Source organism: Manis pentadactyla, chromosome 12 (genome assembly GCF_030020395.1).
Source record: "Manis pentadactyla isolate mManPen7 chromosome 12, mManPen7.hap1, whole genome shotgun sequence".
NCBI classification, from domain to species: domain Eukaryota; kingdom Metazoa; phylum Chordata; class Mammalia; order Pholidota; family Manidae; genus Manis; species Manis pentadactyla.
The window spans coordinates 11,599,372-11,613,355 of record NC_080030.1 but is presented as its reverse complement, the minus strand read 5'-3'; the positions used below and the strand labels follow the sequence as shown (position 1 = coordinate 11,613,355).

Here is a 13,984-nt window from a genome sequence, read left to right as displayed (position 1 = left end):
GTGGCCATCCCTGTTGTCTGTGTCTGAATCCAGGCTCTGTGGGAAAGGGGCTCTGTGGAATGGTGTCTGGAGTGGTCTCGTAACAATTCACCATCCCTGCTCCACAGCGACATGAAGTCCGAGAGGAGACCCCCCTCACCCGATGTGATTGTGCTCTCCGACAGCGAGCAGCCAGTGAGCCCAAGGGTGAATGGCCTGGTGAAGGAGGCCTTGGTGGACACCAGCACTGAGGCCCTTGTGGTGAGCCTTGAGTCATGCTAGGGGTCACCCTGCCCCACGGTGCCCCTGAGTGGAGCTGGGGCTCTCCGCCTCACTCCCTGTTCTCGTGTCTTGCAGAAAAGCAGTCCTGAGGAACGAGAAAGGATGATTAAGCAACTGAAAGAAGAGTTAAGATTAGAAGAAGCAAAGTTGGTTTTATTGAAAAAGTTGCGGCAGAGTCAAATACAGAAGGAAACCACCACACAGAAGGTGTGTGTGCATCTCATTCCCTCTTCGGTGGTGGGCCGGGGCATCAGAACAGGGGTGGGAAGCCAGGCTATTCCCTTGACCCTCCTCAGTCAGTGCCAGGAGCTGGGAAGGCTGGTTTCCTCAGCAGCTTGAGGGTAAGGGTCTGAAATGGACATTTGCAGACTCACCTTCTTGCTTTGGGTTGAGCTGAAAGGATGTCAGTAAAGAGGGCATCAGAGTAGAGTTTGGCCTAGAGTATTCCTGATCTGAGTATGTAAAGCTCACTTTTTGCAGACTAAAAATATCAATGGAACAGAGCAGGTGTCTTTGACCTGCTGGAGGCACATTTTGAGGTTAAGAGCTTGGTCTTAGTTTCCAGAAAGGCCTCCTTGTCCTCGCTGGCTGGCAGGAGCTGCCAGGGTCTGTGGAGAGAATATGTGATGCCTCCCGTGTGTCACGGTGCAGCCCACACCCCGGTGGCTCTGTCTTGGGGCTCCTGATCGCTCCCCTGTCCCCCCTGTGTTCCTGAACACAGCTTACTGTGTAGGGCAGGGCTGGGTTTGTTCTGGTGGGCTTTTTTCGGTGACCTGTTCTGGGAAGGTTCCTGATTGCAGATGAAGCTACCTTTCTACTCTAACCACTGTCCCAGTAAACCAGAAAGTGAACACGGTGTGAGCAGGACCAGCTGACAGGTGGAACATGTGTCCCCTTAAGGACACAGACCAGAGGCCCTCACTGGTGGGACCTGGAGGTTTGCTTGAGCTCCTAGCCCCACCCAGCCAGCAGGTGGGCACAGCTGGTCTTCTGGTCTCCCAGCAGACAGAGCCTGCCTGTTACTTGTTCCCTTGTCAATAAGACTTGGAGAAGTGAACCAAGTCGTCACTGTTCCTTCTCTAGAGGAATGTGTGACTTCAGGAAGTGCCTGGACTCGGCGTTGCCTCGTCAAGGTTGGGATTAAACTTGTTCAGACCCAGGGCCCTTGCCTTCACATCCCCTGGAGGGCATAGCTGATATCTGAACCACAAAGTGATACCAAGAGTCCCAGGGGATGGGGGTGCTTGCAAATCTCTCTGCTGCCCGTTTTGAGCTTGCCAGTTCTGTGGCAGACAGACCAGTAGGCTAGAGGCAGAACCTTTGTGGGCCTGAAGCCTTTGGTGGAAGAAGAATCAGGATCACCTAGCGGGGCTGAGCTGGCAGCGCTCCAACCTCCCTCCTGTTCTCGCAGCCCGCGTGCTCCGCGGGGAGCACTGGGACCACCCCTCCCCCACTTGTGCGGGGCGCCCAGAACATTCCTTCCGGCAAGCCTTCAGTTCAGGTCAGTGCTCCCCGACCTTGGGCCAGGCCCCTCCTCAGCAGCCCTGGGGCAGTTCCCTCTGATGCTCTGCAGGGAGACCCGCCAGCCTGCAGCCCAATAAGTCACGTTCTTGTTCGCCTTCCCAGCTGTGCAGATCAGACTGGGCCGCCATTGACATGAGCACGGCAATCCTGGGGTGGGGGTCCTCCACCGTGACCACCCCTAGGGAGACCAGAGGAAGGACCCCAGTCCTGGGTGGGCCTGGGTCCCTTCATCCTGACACTCCCAAGGGGGTCCCAGGGGGGCCTTGTCCAGGGAGGCTCACAACCTCTTCTGTCCTGTTGGTGAGATGAGCCAGATGGAGGCCAACCTCGCCTCCACCAAGCTCGCACCCCCTCAAAGCGGCAGGCAGGTGGCCCCATCCCAGGGCAGCTGGACTCTGCCCTGAGGACTCTATTGTGTGGGAATGTGCCACCTCGTTGGTGCTGTTCGCTCCTGAGCCAGCCCAGGTTTGCATGGCTCTTCTCAGTCCATGTTCTTTCATGTTTAAGACAAATAAGTATTTTAGCTCCCCTTTTAAACAAGTGTGCACTTTTATAAGAACAGCAAATGTGTTAAAAAAGGAGAAAAAAGTCATGTAAAACCTGCGGTGGGGGGCGGTCTGTACCATTGGCAGACCTCGACGACACGAATGCCCAGCGGTGTCATCCCACCACCCCTGGTCCGCGGCGGGCAGCAGGCACCCTCGAAGCTGGGGCCACAAGCAAGCTCACAGGTCGTCATGCCTCCGCTTGTCAGGGGGGCCCAGGTGAGTGGGCTGCCCTCGCACTGGGGCCTGGGCACAGCCCTTCCCCCACACTCATCTTTTACCCCCACCCCTCCCCACAGCAAATTCACAACATCAGGCAACATTCCAGCACTGGGCCACCGCCGCTTCTCCTGGCCCCGCGGGCATCCGTGCCCAGCGTGCAAATCCAGGGACAGAGGATCATCCAGCAGGGCCTCATCCGCGTCGCCAACGTCCCCAGCACTGGTCTGCTCGTCAACATCCCACAGGTGAGGGCCGCACGGAGCTGGTGGGGCATGTACCCTGCAGCTGGTGGCCCCCACCCACCCCCAAGTCCCAAGTGGAGTCAGGTCTCTAGGCTGGCACGGCATGACCCAGCTAGCTGCCCCCTCAAGGCCTGGCAAGGCTTTGGACACCTACGGGGGATTGGACATGTGGGCTCCTTGGGTCCTTTGGGTGTGAGGGTCAAGGGCAGGGGTCTGCGCTCAGATCTGCCGCCTAGCAGAGTGGGTGGCTGCAGAGAGGGTGTGGGTTGGGGAGGCTTCAGGCAGCATGGGGAATGTCACAGGCTTTTGGGGGTTATGTGAGGTCAGGTGAGGGGCTCCCTAGCCCTCCCCGCCCTCCCTCCGCAGGTGCCAGCACGTGCGAAAGCAGGCCTGCCGATGTCCTTGTGGTGCCAATGTGTCTATTCTTAGCCGCGTGTCCCTGCACCTCTGCAGAGTCTCAGAGACAGGGAGGGTCTGTCCTCACCCGCAGAGCCAGGAAAGTGGGGCCAGGGGTGGGCAGGCTGGAAGTGAGAGCCTCCCTGACAGACGGTTACTGGGTCTGCATGGCTTTTGCTGGCCTGCGTTAGCCTCCTTCCCCTTGGCGTGAAGCATCCTCACTTACCTCCCTCTCAAATAAGCCCAACCAGCAGGGCTTCAGGCAGCACCCTGCCCCTTTAAAGTCGGGCCAGGGCCAAGTGCGGTGGCATCCTCAATATCAAGGGTCTCGCTTGGCTCTGGAGAACCTCCGTGGGGGTGAGGGTCCCACGCAAATGTCCTGGGCTCCCAGAGCCCCGGATGTGTTGTGTGCAAGATGGCAGGTGTGCACACGGTCCTAGGAATGGTATACTCGGCTTTCCTCAGATTTCTAAAGATCTCCAATCCCCTGAAGTGAAGGGCCCTGTGGTCAGCTCCAGGTTCATTCTCGAGGAATATTCGACAGTACTGGGGATGGTGCACTGGCGCAGGGAGACAGCAGAGCACAGGCCATGGGGTCCAGGTGGAGTCCTAAGTAGCACAGGAGCAGCCAGGATCCAGAGAGAAGGGCTGAAAGAAGAGTGAAGGGAGCAGGGTTTGGTCCAGGAGCTGCTCTCCCAGTAACCCCAAAGAGGACACATGAACGGGATAAAACGTTAACGTCTCTAGGCAAGCGCAGGTGGGGATGCTCATGAGGGACATGACACTGCGACTGTGGAAGAGGCGGCTGCCCAGGCCTGCGCTGGGAGGATGCCAAGCCGCCCCAAGCAGGGAGCAGTTGCCAGGGGGTGCGTCCACTGTCCTGGCCATCGTGCTTCATGGACGTCCTTGTGTGGCAAGACACAACATGCTACAGATTGTAAGAGTGTGCAGTTACTGAATGTCAGCTATGTCTCAAAAAGCATGTGTGCAAGATGGATGTGTCTCAGGGTCATGAGTTTAACGCCACTTGCCTGTTGCTCACTGAAGTCAGGGAGCTCGGAGTTAATAAGGACTCATCAGCCAGGGCAGCAAGAGGCACCATCGTGGGCCATGGGGGCGGTGGTGGCCTGCCTCGGCATGGCCCTGCAGCAGGCTGACCAGGTCGTTGTCTCCCCAAAGCCCTCCCTAGCGTCAATGAAAGGGATGACCGCCACCTCTGCTCAGGCCAGCTCCACCCCAACCAGCGTGGCCTCTGTGGTCACCTCTGCTGACTCTCCAGCCAGTCGGCAGGCGGCCGCCAAGCTTGCGCTGCGCAAACAACTGGAGAAGACACTGCTTGAGATCCCCCCTCCCAAACCGCCTGCCCCGGAGATGAACTTCCTGCCCAGCGCAGCCAACAATGAATTCATCTACCTGGTCGGCCTGGAGGAGGTGGTACAGAACCTGCTGGAGACACAAGGTGAGTGGACCTGGGACCCAGGGCCACTTCCATCTCTTGCCTCTGACCCTACACGGATGGTCTTCATGCATGGCAGGTGTTGGCACGCCTGCTGTCTGCCCAGAGGTGTCTGTTTCACCATCACTTCTGCTTGCTGTGAGAGAACTTAACACGCTAGGGCACCTTCCTTATCTGGGCCTCCTCTGAGAGCCGGGCTGGTGAGGCCCAAGGCCCTGTGCACATGGTCCAGGGTGGGCGAGCGGCAGTGTCCTTCTGACCTGGCTGTGCCATGGGGTGGGCAGAGGGTAAGGAGGGATGTCACTGCCTGAGGCTGACAGGCTTTGCTTCCAGGCAGGGCTCTCAGGCATGAACTTTCTAGAGCCTTGAGTGCTCCGAGGCCCCAAGGCCGGAAAGGGACCCCACTTCTGGGCTGGACCTACTTTATCACACTCCTGGGAAGCACCACTGTGTGTTAGGAGGTCTTAGGAATAAAAGGGCATGTACAGGTTAGCAATCAAAGGTAATGCTGGAAATGGAGGTGGAAGGCTGGGTTGGCCCTTAGGGGGCCTTAGTCCCCCAGATGCTGATCTGGTGATGTATCTGTGCTGAGATGGAGCTGGAGCCAGTCTGAACTTTCCCTGAAGATTTCAGCTGAACAGGAGGTGGGACTGTGGTCCCAGGCAGGGGAGGGTCTTGCAGGCCTCAGACCCGCTCCTGCCTTTGTCACTTGGTGCGTGCCAACCCCTCCCCTGGCTGCTTCTACCAGCACAGTCGGAGACGGTGATAGGAACATACAGAGAAGCATCTTCTCCCCATCCACTTCTCTTGTGCAGAGGGATGGTGGGTGCGGGTGGTAGGGAGCTGTGTCACAGTGGAGGGACTGCTGTCTTCTCCCTCTGTCAGAGGTGCCCCTCTGTCCCAGGGCCTCCGAGAGGCAGCGCCCTCCTTACCAGGTGGGGGCCATGCCCAGTGACAGCCCCAGCGCAGAGGGCATGCAGCTGGCCACCTCAAATTTGCCTGTAGCCCTGTTACACCCCTGCCCCCATCCCGTTGCTCTTAACAAACTCCCCAACCACAAAGTAACATGGAGAGAGCAAGGCCACTGCAAGGCCAGTGTAGTTCTCTGTAAAGTGGGGGATGGTGGCCTTTGCCTGTTAGGGGTCCCAGAGCCAGGTCCAGCAGGGAGGGTGTAGGCTGGGACACAGCGGAGGTGTGCCTGGTTCCCTGAGGTGTTTCCTTTATGAGGTGATGTTGGCTAAAGAGCTGCTACGAGGCCAGTGGAGGGTGGGTGGCTCAAGTTAGCCCTTGATGCCTGCCTGGCAGGCATCTGCCTGCCCTGGCCCTGTTCTCCAGGACCAACCTGTCTGCTCACTCTCTCACTGGGGCCAGCCTACCTCTCCTGTTGCCAGAAACAGGACCTAACTGCAGGGGAGGCTCTGACCCCTGCTTGAGGCATCTCCTGAGCCCTCCCAGAGCCCCAGGTGGGCAGCTGAGCCCAGCCTGGACCCTCTGGCACTGGTCATGTGGCCCCAGATGCCTGGGAAGCTGGTAGAGTCTTCTGTGGAAGATGTGCCCTTGTTGGCAGAGCCTGTTGGCTGCAGACTGGGGCCTGGAGCTGGGTCTGAAGTCAGCTAGGGCTGCTTGGGCAGGTGGCATCCTCTCTGCTCTGTGGGGGCTCAGATCCTAGGCTACGCCTCCCTCAGCGCTCGGGGGCAGCTTGGGCAGGCGGGGGGCCAGAGCCTGTCAGGGAGCGAGGGTTTCTTGCCACCATGATCTGTGATGCCAAGAGGCAGTTAAATCCCTGCCTTGTTATGCTGGACACAAGGTAGCAAGCTACAAAATGCAAAATGTTCCCCTTACTGCACGCTGGTGGGCAAAAAGCATTGGCCTGGAGTCTGAGTGGGCGTTTTACCTGGCTTCCCGAGTCATCCCTCCTTGGCCGCCCAAGTGGACACTGCATTCCCACCTTCCAGACGAGGGGCCAGGGCTTGGTCCTGGTGCCCAAGTCCTGGTCCTGCCATAGCCTTGGTTTTTTTCCTCGGGACAATGGGGTGGAAGAGCCCTCCGGAGGCGGTGGTGAGAATTGGTACCCGCAGGGCCCCGGGGACGGTGCCTGTCGGCAGGAGCACCTGCTGGATGGTTAATCCTTAGTTGATGTCCCTGCTGTCTCGGGAGCCTGTCACAGCAACCTGGGGTCCTGAGGGGTCACTGGCTCCTCTCCACTGATGAATTGTGGAGGTTGGAAGCATCCGCCAGTGAGATCTAACATTGTGTCCTGGGTGGGAAAGGCAACCCAGAGAAGCCAGTTGGGCAGCACTAACATCTTTGAGCTGGTCCCCAGGAGCCCTAGTTTATAGCATTTTCCAAAGAGCCTCCAGTTTGCTTCTACCAGCAAGCCAGCCAGCCCTCAGGCTGGCATAGTATCTACGCACAGCACCCAATACTGGCCTGCAAACCTGTGGCATCCACTGGGTTTTGGTTCCCTGATGCCCAGGGCTGCTTGGGGCTCCAACTCAGGCATCCAATTCCTCTAATGCGAACACCCCCTTGCAGCAGGCAGGATGTCAGCCGCTGTCGTGCTGTCCCGGGAGCCCTACATGTGTGCGCAGTGCAAGACTGACTTCACGTGCCGCTGGCGGGAGGAGAAGGGCGGCACCATCATGTGCGAGAACTGCATGGCGTCCAACCAGAAGAAGGCACTCAAGGTGGAGCACACCAGCCGGCTGAAGGCTGCCTTCGTTAAGGCGCTGCAGCAGGAGCAGGAGATCGAGCAGCGCCTCCTCCAGCAAGGCGCTGCACCCACGCAGGCCAAGGCCGAGCCTGCCACCCTGCACCCTGTGCAGAAGCAGGTGAGTGCTGGTGGCCTGCGGAGAGGGGCCCCCCGACTCCCTTGGAGGGGGCTGTTGCCTGTAGGCAAGATGTTCTGACTCCACCCCCGGTGATTATCTGCCTGGTCGTTAACTCCACGTCTAAATTGCATTTAATGATGGTGTTTGGCAGTGAAAATACTAATTTGCAGTTTCTTTAGATTTTGTAGCTTTCACTTCCAGTGTGCTGGCTGACAAGTACTTGTCTAAAAGGACTTTTTGAAAGTTGCATTTGAGATACAAAAGGGGCATTTGGAAAAAATGTTCTAGCTAAATTGAGAGGAGAAGCAAGTTTGAGATCAAGATTTTTTTTTTTTTTTTTTTTTTTAATGCTTTGCCTTTCCACCCCATCCACCCAAAGCTCCCAATTTGGCACATTTAGTGTCCTTGGAAGTCATTTGTAATTCACTCATAAACATCGTCTCCAGACCCCTGCATGGTGGGTGGCTGTACTGCCCTTGAGAGGCGGCCTGTCCTGTGGGGACTGGGCCTTGTGCGCCACAGCTGCTGCCCTTTGGTCACTCCAGGTCACCCTGGGCCTGCCTGTGGATGGCTGACCTTGATTTCAACCCCCATTTGTGTAGGTCATAAAACCCCGGCGTAAGTTGGCGTTCCGCTCAGGAGAGGCCCGCGACTGGAGTAACGGGGCGGTGCTACAGGTCAGAACTGCAGCGCTGGGCGCCCCCATGCCACACCAGCCCGCACGCCCCATGAGCACATCCATCGCTGGCTTTCTGTCTCCCTCCCTCCCTCTCCCTCCTTCCCCTTCCCCCTCGGTGTAACTTACCTGGTCTCCTGATTTGAGACTTTAGGGACCACGTGTGGGTGGGAAGAGGTCAACTAGAACAAGGAGAGGCTGCGCTGGGCGACTCGCCCTCTGCCCTCACACCTTCCCCATGTGAGCCATCTATCCTCTCTCCCCTGTAGGCCTCCAGCCAGCTGTCCCGGGGCTCGGCCACAACACCCCGAGGTGTCCTACACACGTTCAGCCAGTCCCCCAAACTGCAGAATTCAGCCTCAGCCACAGCCATTGTCAGCAGGACCGGCAGACATTCCGAGAGAGCTGTGGGCACCGGCAAGGGCAGCACCACCTCCAGCTGGAAGAAGGCGCCTCTCAGTACAGGTGAGCAGCCCCCAGGGCCTCATCTCGGTCGGATCCACCCTTCCCTGTTTTCACCAAAGATGCGCACACACGGGGTGAATGGACGAGGCACGAAGAGCCCTGAACCCCCAGACCCAGAGAGCGACTGCCTCCGACTGTTCAGCTTCATCTCTGTCACTGAGCAGGACACCATGCACAAGCGGTAGCCCTGGGTAGATTCTCACTGCTCTTGCTATTTGCCCGCCTTTGACCCAAAGCAGGCAGGCCTAGGCCAGGCGGTGACCCCGTCCAGTGGGCTCTCCCCACCACAGAGGCTCATCCCACGAGCTCAAGCCCCCTGCCCCTTCCTGCCTCGGAGGCCGGTTTCTGCGGCTATGCTGGACCTACTCTGTGAGCCAGCTTCGTTTTTTGCTCACTCAGGACAATGTCCTCACTCCTCGGGCCCTGGGACACTCATCAGGCGGTGTGGAGGAGGGAGAGGGGAGGGTCTGGGGGCGGGTGGCAGAGGCATCTGAGGAGGTGGACTCGTGGGCACTTTCCATTCTGCAGGCCCACTGTCCCCGGGTCAGCCCACACCTCTTTCTCCATGTTTATTATTTGTGTGCTGGCATTATGAGGGAAGTTCTGTACTTCCTGTGTCTGTCAGAAACAGGAAGGGGAAAGGCAGGCACACAGGGCTGGGAGGAGGAGAGGGGCGAGTGCCATCCCCCCCATGCACATCCGCTGTGTCCGTCTGTGGGAAGAAGGGGCACTGCCCCAAGACCCACATCCCCAGTCAGAACTGGGGAAGCCGGACTGCATGCGCGCGGCTGCCCCCGCCACCAGAGCCTCCATAGGGAGGAGCGCGGGAGAGGCACAGTGCCTGTCTGCAGACGTGTCCGGGCAACAGAGAGAGCGTCTGTGAACACAGGCCAGGCAGAGGCACTTCTGACGCCTCCTTCAGTGTGATCGAGATACAGCTAAGGTCTCGCAGGCTGGTCAGAAATGGCTTTTGTGGGGAATTTTGAAAGCAGATGAAATCAGTAGGAAAAGGCAAGTACAAGTGTGTGTGCGTGCAGTGGAAACAATCCTGTGAAAACTGTATTTACAGTGACGTCCAAAGGGGAATTTGAACGAGTAGGTCGTTGCTGTGTTAACAGTAGAATTAGTGGTAAAAGTACCCAGCTTACAAGCAGCATTTCCCACAAGGGTCACTGCCGGTGCCCCAGGTTCCCGGTACCTGGTGGGACCTAGACAGCAGGGGTCCGAGTGCCTGCCCCGGGTATGCAGGAGGGTTCGCTGGTGCCTTCAGTTGAAGAACATTTGTTCCACAAACATACTGACCACTGCCAACAGTATTCATGGGGGGCCCTCAGCACTCCTTAAATACATGCGCACACACACTTGGTGGAGATGGGGGTGTGTCATGTCTTCCTTCAACAATTACAAAAACTGCGCTTGCTTGTGGAAATTCGGAGAACACACAGAGACGATAGCAGCAGTGAGAATATTACCACAGTGTATCACCGGCATGTAGACAAGTGGCTCTTGGGGGGGCCCTTGCTGTGTCTGCTTTCCCACGATCCTGTTGTGTGTTCATGAGGGATTGTGTCTGACTGCTGCATGGTTTTCCACACCAGACAGATCTGCAGCCAAACTCAGTTGATGATGTAGCGCTTGGGTCACTGGCAGAAGCGGTGTCCCCTGTGTGGGGTCACTGCTCCTGGGGCTTGAGGATGTAAAAAAGGCAACTGGTGATTTCTTGACTTCCCTCCATCTTCGAGGTTGGGATTTGTGCCACCTGTACTCTGTGGGTCCTGCTGAGGCTGGGTCCTCCTGGGAGTCCCCCCCCCAACTCACTGGGGGCCCCTGGGGCCTGTCACTCTGTTCTGTTGCAGGTGGGGCTCTTGCCTTTGTCAGCCCAAGCTTGGCAGTGCACAAGACCTCCTCAGCTGTGGACCGCCAGCGGGAGTACCTCCTGGACATGATCCCACCACGTTCCATCCCCCAGTCGGCCACGTGGAAATAGTGTGAGCCAGGCCCAGTGGAGAACAGGCTCCCTCCTCCCTCCCACCTGGCCTGCCACCCTCCCTTTGGGAAGACCGGGAAGACCATGTGCTCCCCAAGCAAGCCAGCGCACGACTGCCCATTGCGCTGCAGGAGCCAGAGCCCTGTTCTTGGCTGCAGTTTAGTGGCCGCTGATGGGCCGCTTCACAGGTGGACGAGGATCATTCCTGGGGACCTTTCCCGTGGGCTTTCTTCCTTCCTTTGCCTTTAGTTTGCCCAACACCAGCAGAAAAGTGGACCTTGGGGGCCGGCTGTGTCCCAGCCCTCCCCTTGGGCCCCAGCAGGGTGCGTGGACAGCTCCCCCTGGACACTGTGACATGCTCAGGTGACCTGGCTGGGGCGTCTGAAGGCCAGCGGAGTGTTCTGTCTGCGTCCGCTCCTCCTGAGTCTCCCGATCTCTGCCTGCCTTCCTTCACTGCAATCTCTAGGTTGACGGATTTTCTTTTCTTTAATCACCTCACGGTGATGGAATTTAAACTGTGCAGACCCGGGGTTCCTGCTGAGCACGGCCCCGCTCCCGGAGGGTGGGCCGCTGACTGCCCATCCCCGGCCCCCGCAGAAGCCTCTGCTGCTGCTCATCCCAGAGACCCCCACCTCTCCACACGCAGTGGAAGAACTGCGACAGATCCAGCCAGAGAGCCCAGATCATGGAGTCAGCGGCCCCTCACTCAGCCTGAGCAGAGTGTCGGAGGGGTGGGCTCTTGTGTTTTTTTTGTTGTGGTTTGTTTTATTAAACTTTTCCTTCTCTTTTCCTACTTTGATGGACAATATCCTAAGCTACCCTGGCCTCTGCTCCCATCAGGCGAAGTGCCCTTGCCCCACCCCAGACTTGAGGGTTTCCTTCTGGGTCTAGTTGAGAACTTTCCCTTAGAGCAGGACCGTGCTGCCAGGGTTCACCATCAGATTTTTTTTCTTATACCCTCTTTGGAGTCTGCAGAAATGTCTTAACAAAGGATCGATCGGTCTGCTCTTAGTTGTTTTGTTTTGGTTTCCCCTTAAAAATCAGGTCCATGACGACAGGCAGAGGCTGTCGTGTGTGCTGCGCACGGGGCCGGCTCCGTGCAGCTGTGAGGGTGTTCCCCGTGTGCCCCCGAGTCAGTGGGACATGCCGCCCCCCACTTCAGCCCCTGCCCTGGTTTTCCTATCCATGCAATTAGGGACTTAATTTAAAACCCTTGTTTCGTAGGGCTACCTTCAAACACACTGCTGCAACATTCTAATAAAGACTCATTTAACCTCCTCATGTTGTGTGAATATCAGTGTTTAGAAAACACTTTTAATACACGGAAGAAGACCTAGTTTTGCAGGACATTCTAACTTTGTTGTGGAAAACCCTACATTTCTCGATTTTTGTTTTAAGTGTGTAACTTAGATGGGCCGAGGAGGGGCGGGCAGGAAAGGGTAGATTTCATTCCAAGATCCAGGGATTTGGGGGAAAGGAAGGGAAATTGACATTTGGGTACTGGGGGGAAAGGGTGTGTTTTTACACCAAAAAATCAAGAGTATGCAAGCATTTCCATTCCTCGCATTTTTCTGTGTGCCTGGCAAATTAAATACCTGTCTTATTCCACCCTGAGCTGTCAGCCCACTCTGTTCAATGACACAGGCCAGAACGCAGCCAACTTCCTGCCCCAGCAAACAGAGCTCATTTCTATGCAGTAACTCAGGATCGGCTACCCGGGCCAAAGTCACCAGCTGTGACAAGGGGGTTGACACGTTCTGTGACTCGCTGGCCCCGTCCGGATCTCACTCCATATGGTGCCCACTTCACCTGGCCGGACTTCCTGGGCCTTGTGAGTTCACTACAAACCCAGCACAGGTGGAGGAGGGAACAGCCGGCGCTGGCTCTGCTTTCTCCTGCCCAGCAGCTTTGGGAACAGTCCCACCAAGGGTGATGTCCTGTGACAGAAATGTAGGTTGTTTTTTTTAATGGGGCAAGATTGTGAGATGCCTTACTCTTTAGTCCATTTCTACTGTCTGAAAACTCCTGTCTGCCTCTCTTCAGTTGGCCCTTTGCAGTACAACTTCTAGAATCGGCCCCCAGTAGTGTTTCTGCAGTAACCTCTGTTACAGAAAAGGCATTAAATGCCTGTTGTGGGGTTTGGATGCACTAGGAAAGAACATTAGTGTGAGGGTGTTCTCCTGGCAGCAGAGCACACCCCTCAGAATTGACCCCCGTGCTGAGGTCCTGACCTGCCCTGGGAGCTCAGAGCCAAAAGGTCTGGGTTCCCAGGAGCAGTGAGGACACGGGGAAGACCCCAGTCCTAGGTGACAATCATAATGGCTCCAGGATATCTGTGACACAAACCCCCAGTGGCAGCTGGAAACTAAGTTGTCAGCCATTCTGTGGACTGGGGTCAGGGCTTTGTGGCACTCACTCCCTTGTTTTGATGGTGGGGGCCCAGCCCTGGAATGGCCATGTGTATATGCATGTGTGCACACAGATAAACCTTTGTTCCCTTGGAGGCATCCAACCTCGGTCCCCGGTGTCCCAACTGTGGTGTCGGGGCCACATCGTTGACAAGGCCAAGAGTGGCCCTTCTCCTGCGAGCGGCCTTTTGTACCCAAAGACCTCTGTGAAGCAAAAGCTCACCCCAGAGCAGAGGGAATGAAAGGCAACTGTACAGCCCTGCTGGGTGTCAGGGCTTCTGTCCCACATGTCTGGACAGACATATGGGGAGTTTCTGTATGAAGCATTCTGATCACAGGCGTGAATAACAGAGATGTTCCTTGGTGCTCCACTGAGGGGTTTTCCTTGGTTGCCAACTTATGCTGCACATGTTTGCCTGAAGAACTTGGACTGAGCTTTTTTTCAAAGGACAGCTAACATTTTATAATCCCCAAGACAAATGTAATGGACGGTTACACTAGTGCAGGGTGTTTGGGAGGAGGGGTGTTTTGGGGTGGGTCGGGGAGGCTGTCACGTATTGTGACTCTCAATCTTTGATAATAAATGTAAAAAAAAAAAAATTACCACCACCAAACCAGAATAGACATCCCAATAAAGAGGCTGGAATTAATGGCCATCCATTGTCATGAGGAAGTTTTAGAATCTGGAAGATAATAAAGAAATGGATGAGGTGTTGGCTGTGTTTTACTTTCGTGTTCTCAGCCCTTCTTGCCCTGCATTTGCGGCTTTGGGGCAGTTCAGAGATGTGGGAAGATACATAGCAGGATGACCCTTGGTTAATGGGGAAGCAAAGGGTAAGAAACTTGCTTGGGGCTTTTTTTTTAAGGTTGTGTTACATATTTTTTTATTGAAGTATTGTTGATAATACGATCTTATATTGGTTTCAAATATTCAACACAGTGGTTCGCCAGTTACCCATATTATTAAATCC

At 56.3% G+C, this 13,984-nt stretch overlaps 1 protein-coding gene across 11 annotated transcripts in view; it reads left to right on the top strand.

Moving 5' to 3' along the window:
• The window catches only part of GATAD2A (GATA zinc finger domain containing 2A), a 98,365-nt gene extending 86,483 nt beyond the window's left edge, over positions 1-11,882 (top strand). For 10 of the 11 annotated variants that reach the window (XM_036895645.2, XM_036895642.2, XM_036895639.2 and 7 more), the window contains 10 exons: positions 108-240; positions 337-468; positions 1,673-1,762; positions 2,418-2,549; positions 2,630-2,797; positions 4,370-4,649; positions 7,182-7,477; positions 8,080-8,154; positions 8,423-8,618; positions 10,475-11,882. In XM_036895645.2, coding sequence (XP_036751540.2) covers positions 108-240; positions 337-468; positions 1,673-1,762; positions 2,418-2,549; positions 2,630-2,797; positions 4,370-4,649; positions 7,182-7,477; positions 8,080-8,154; positions 8,423-8,618; positions 10,475-10,605 — 1,633 coding nt within the window. In that variant the 3' untranslated portion in view covers positions 10,606-11,882. The remainder of the gene's footprint in view (positions 1-107; positions 241-336; positions 469-1,672; positions 1,763-2,417; positions 2,550-2,629; positions 2,798-4,369; positions 4,650-7,181; positions 7,478-8,079; positions 8,155-8,422; positions 8,619-10,474) is intronic. The other variant, XM_036895637.2, reaches the window with a different exon arrangement.
• Positions 11,883-13,984: the final 2,102 nt, after the last annotated feature.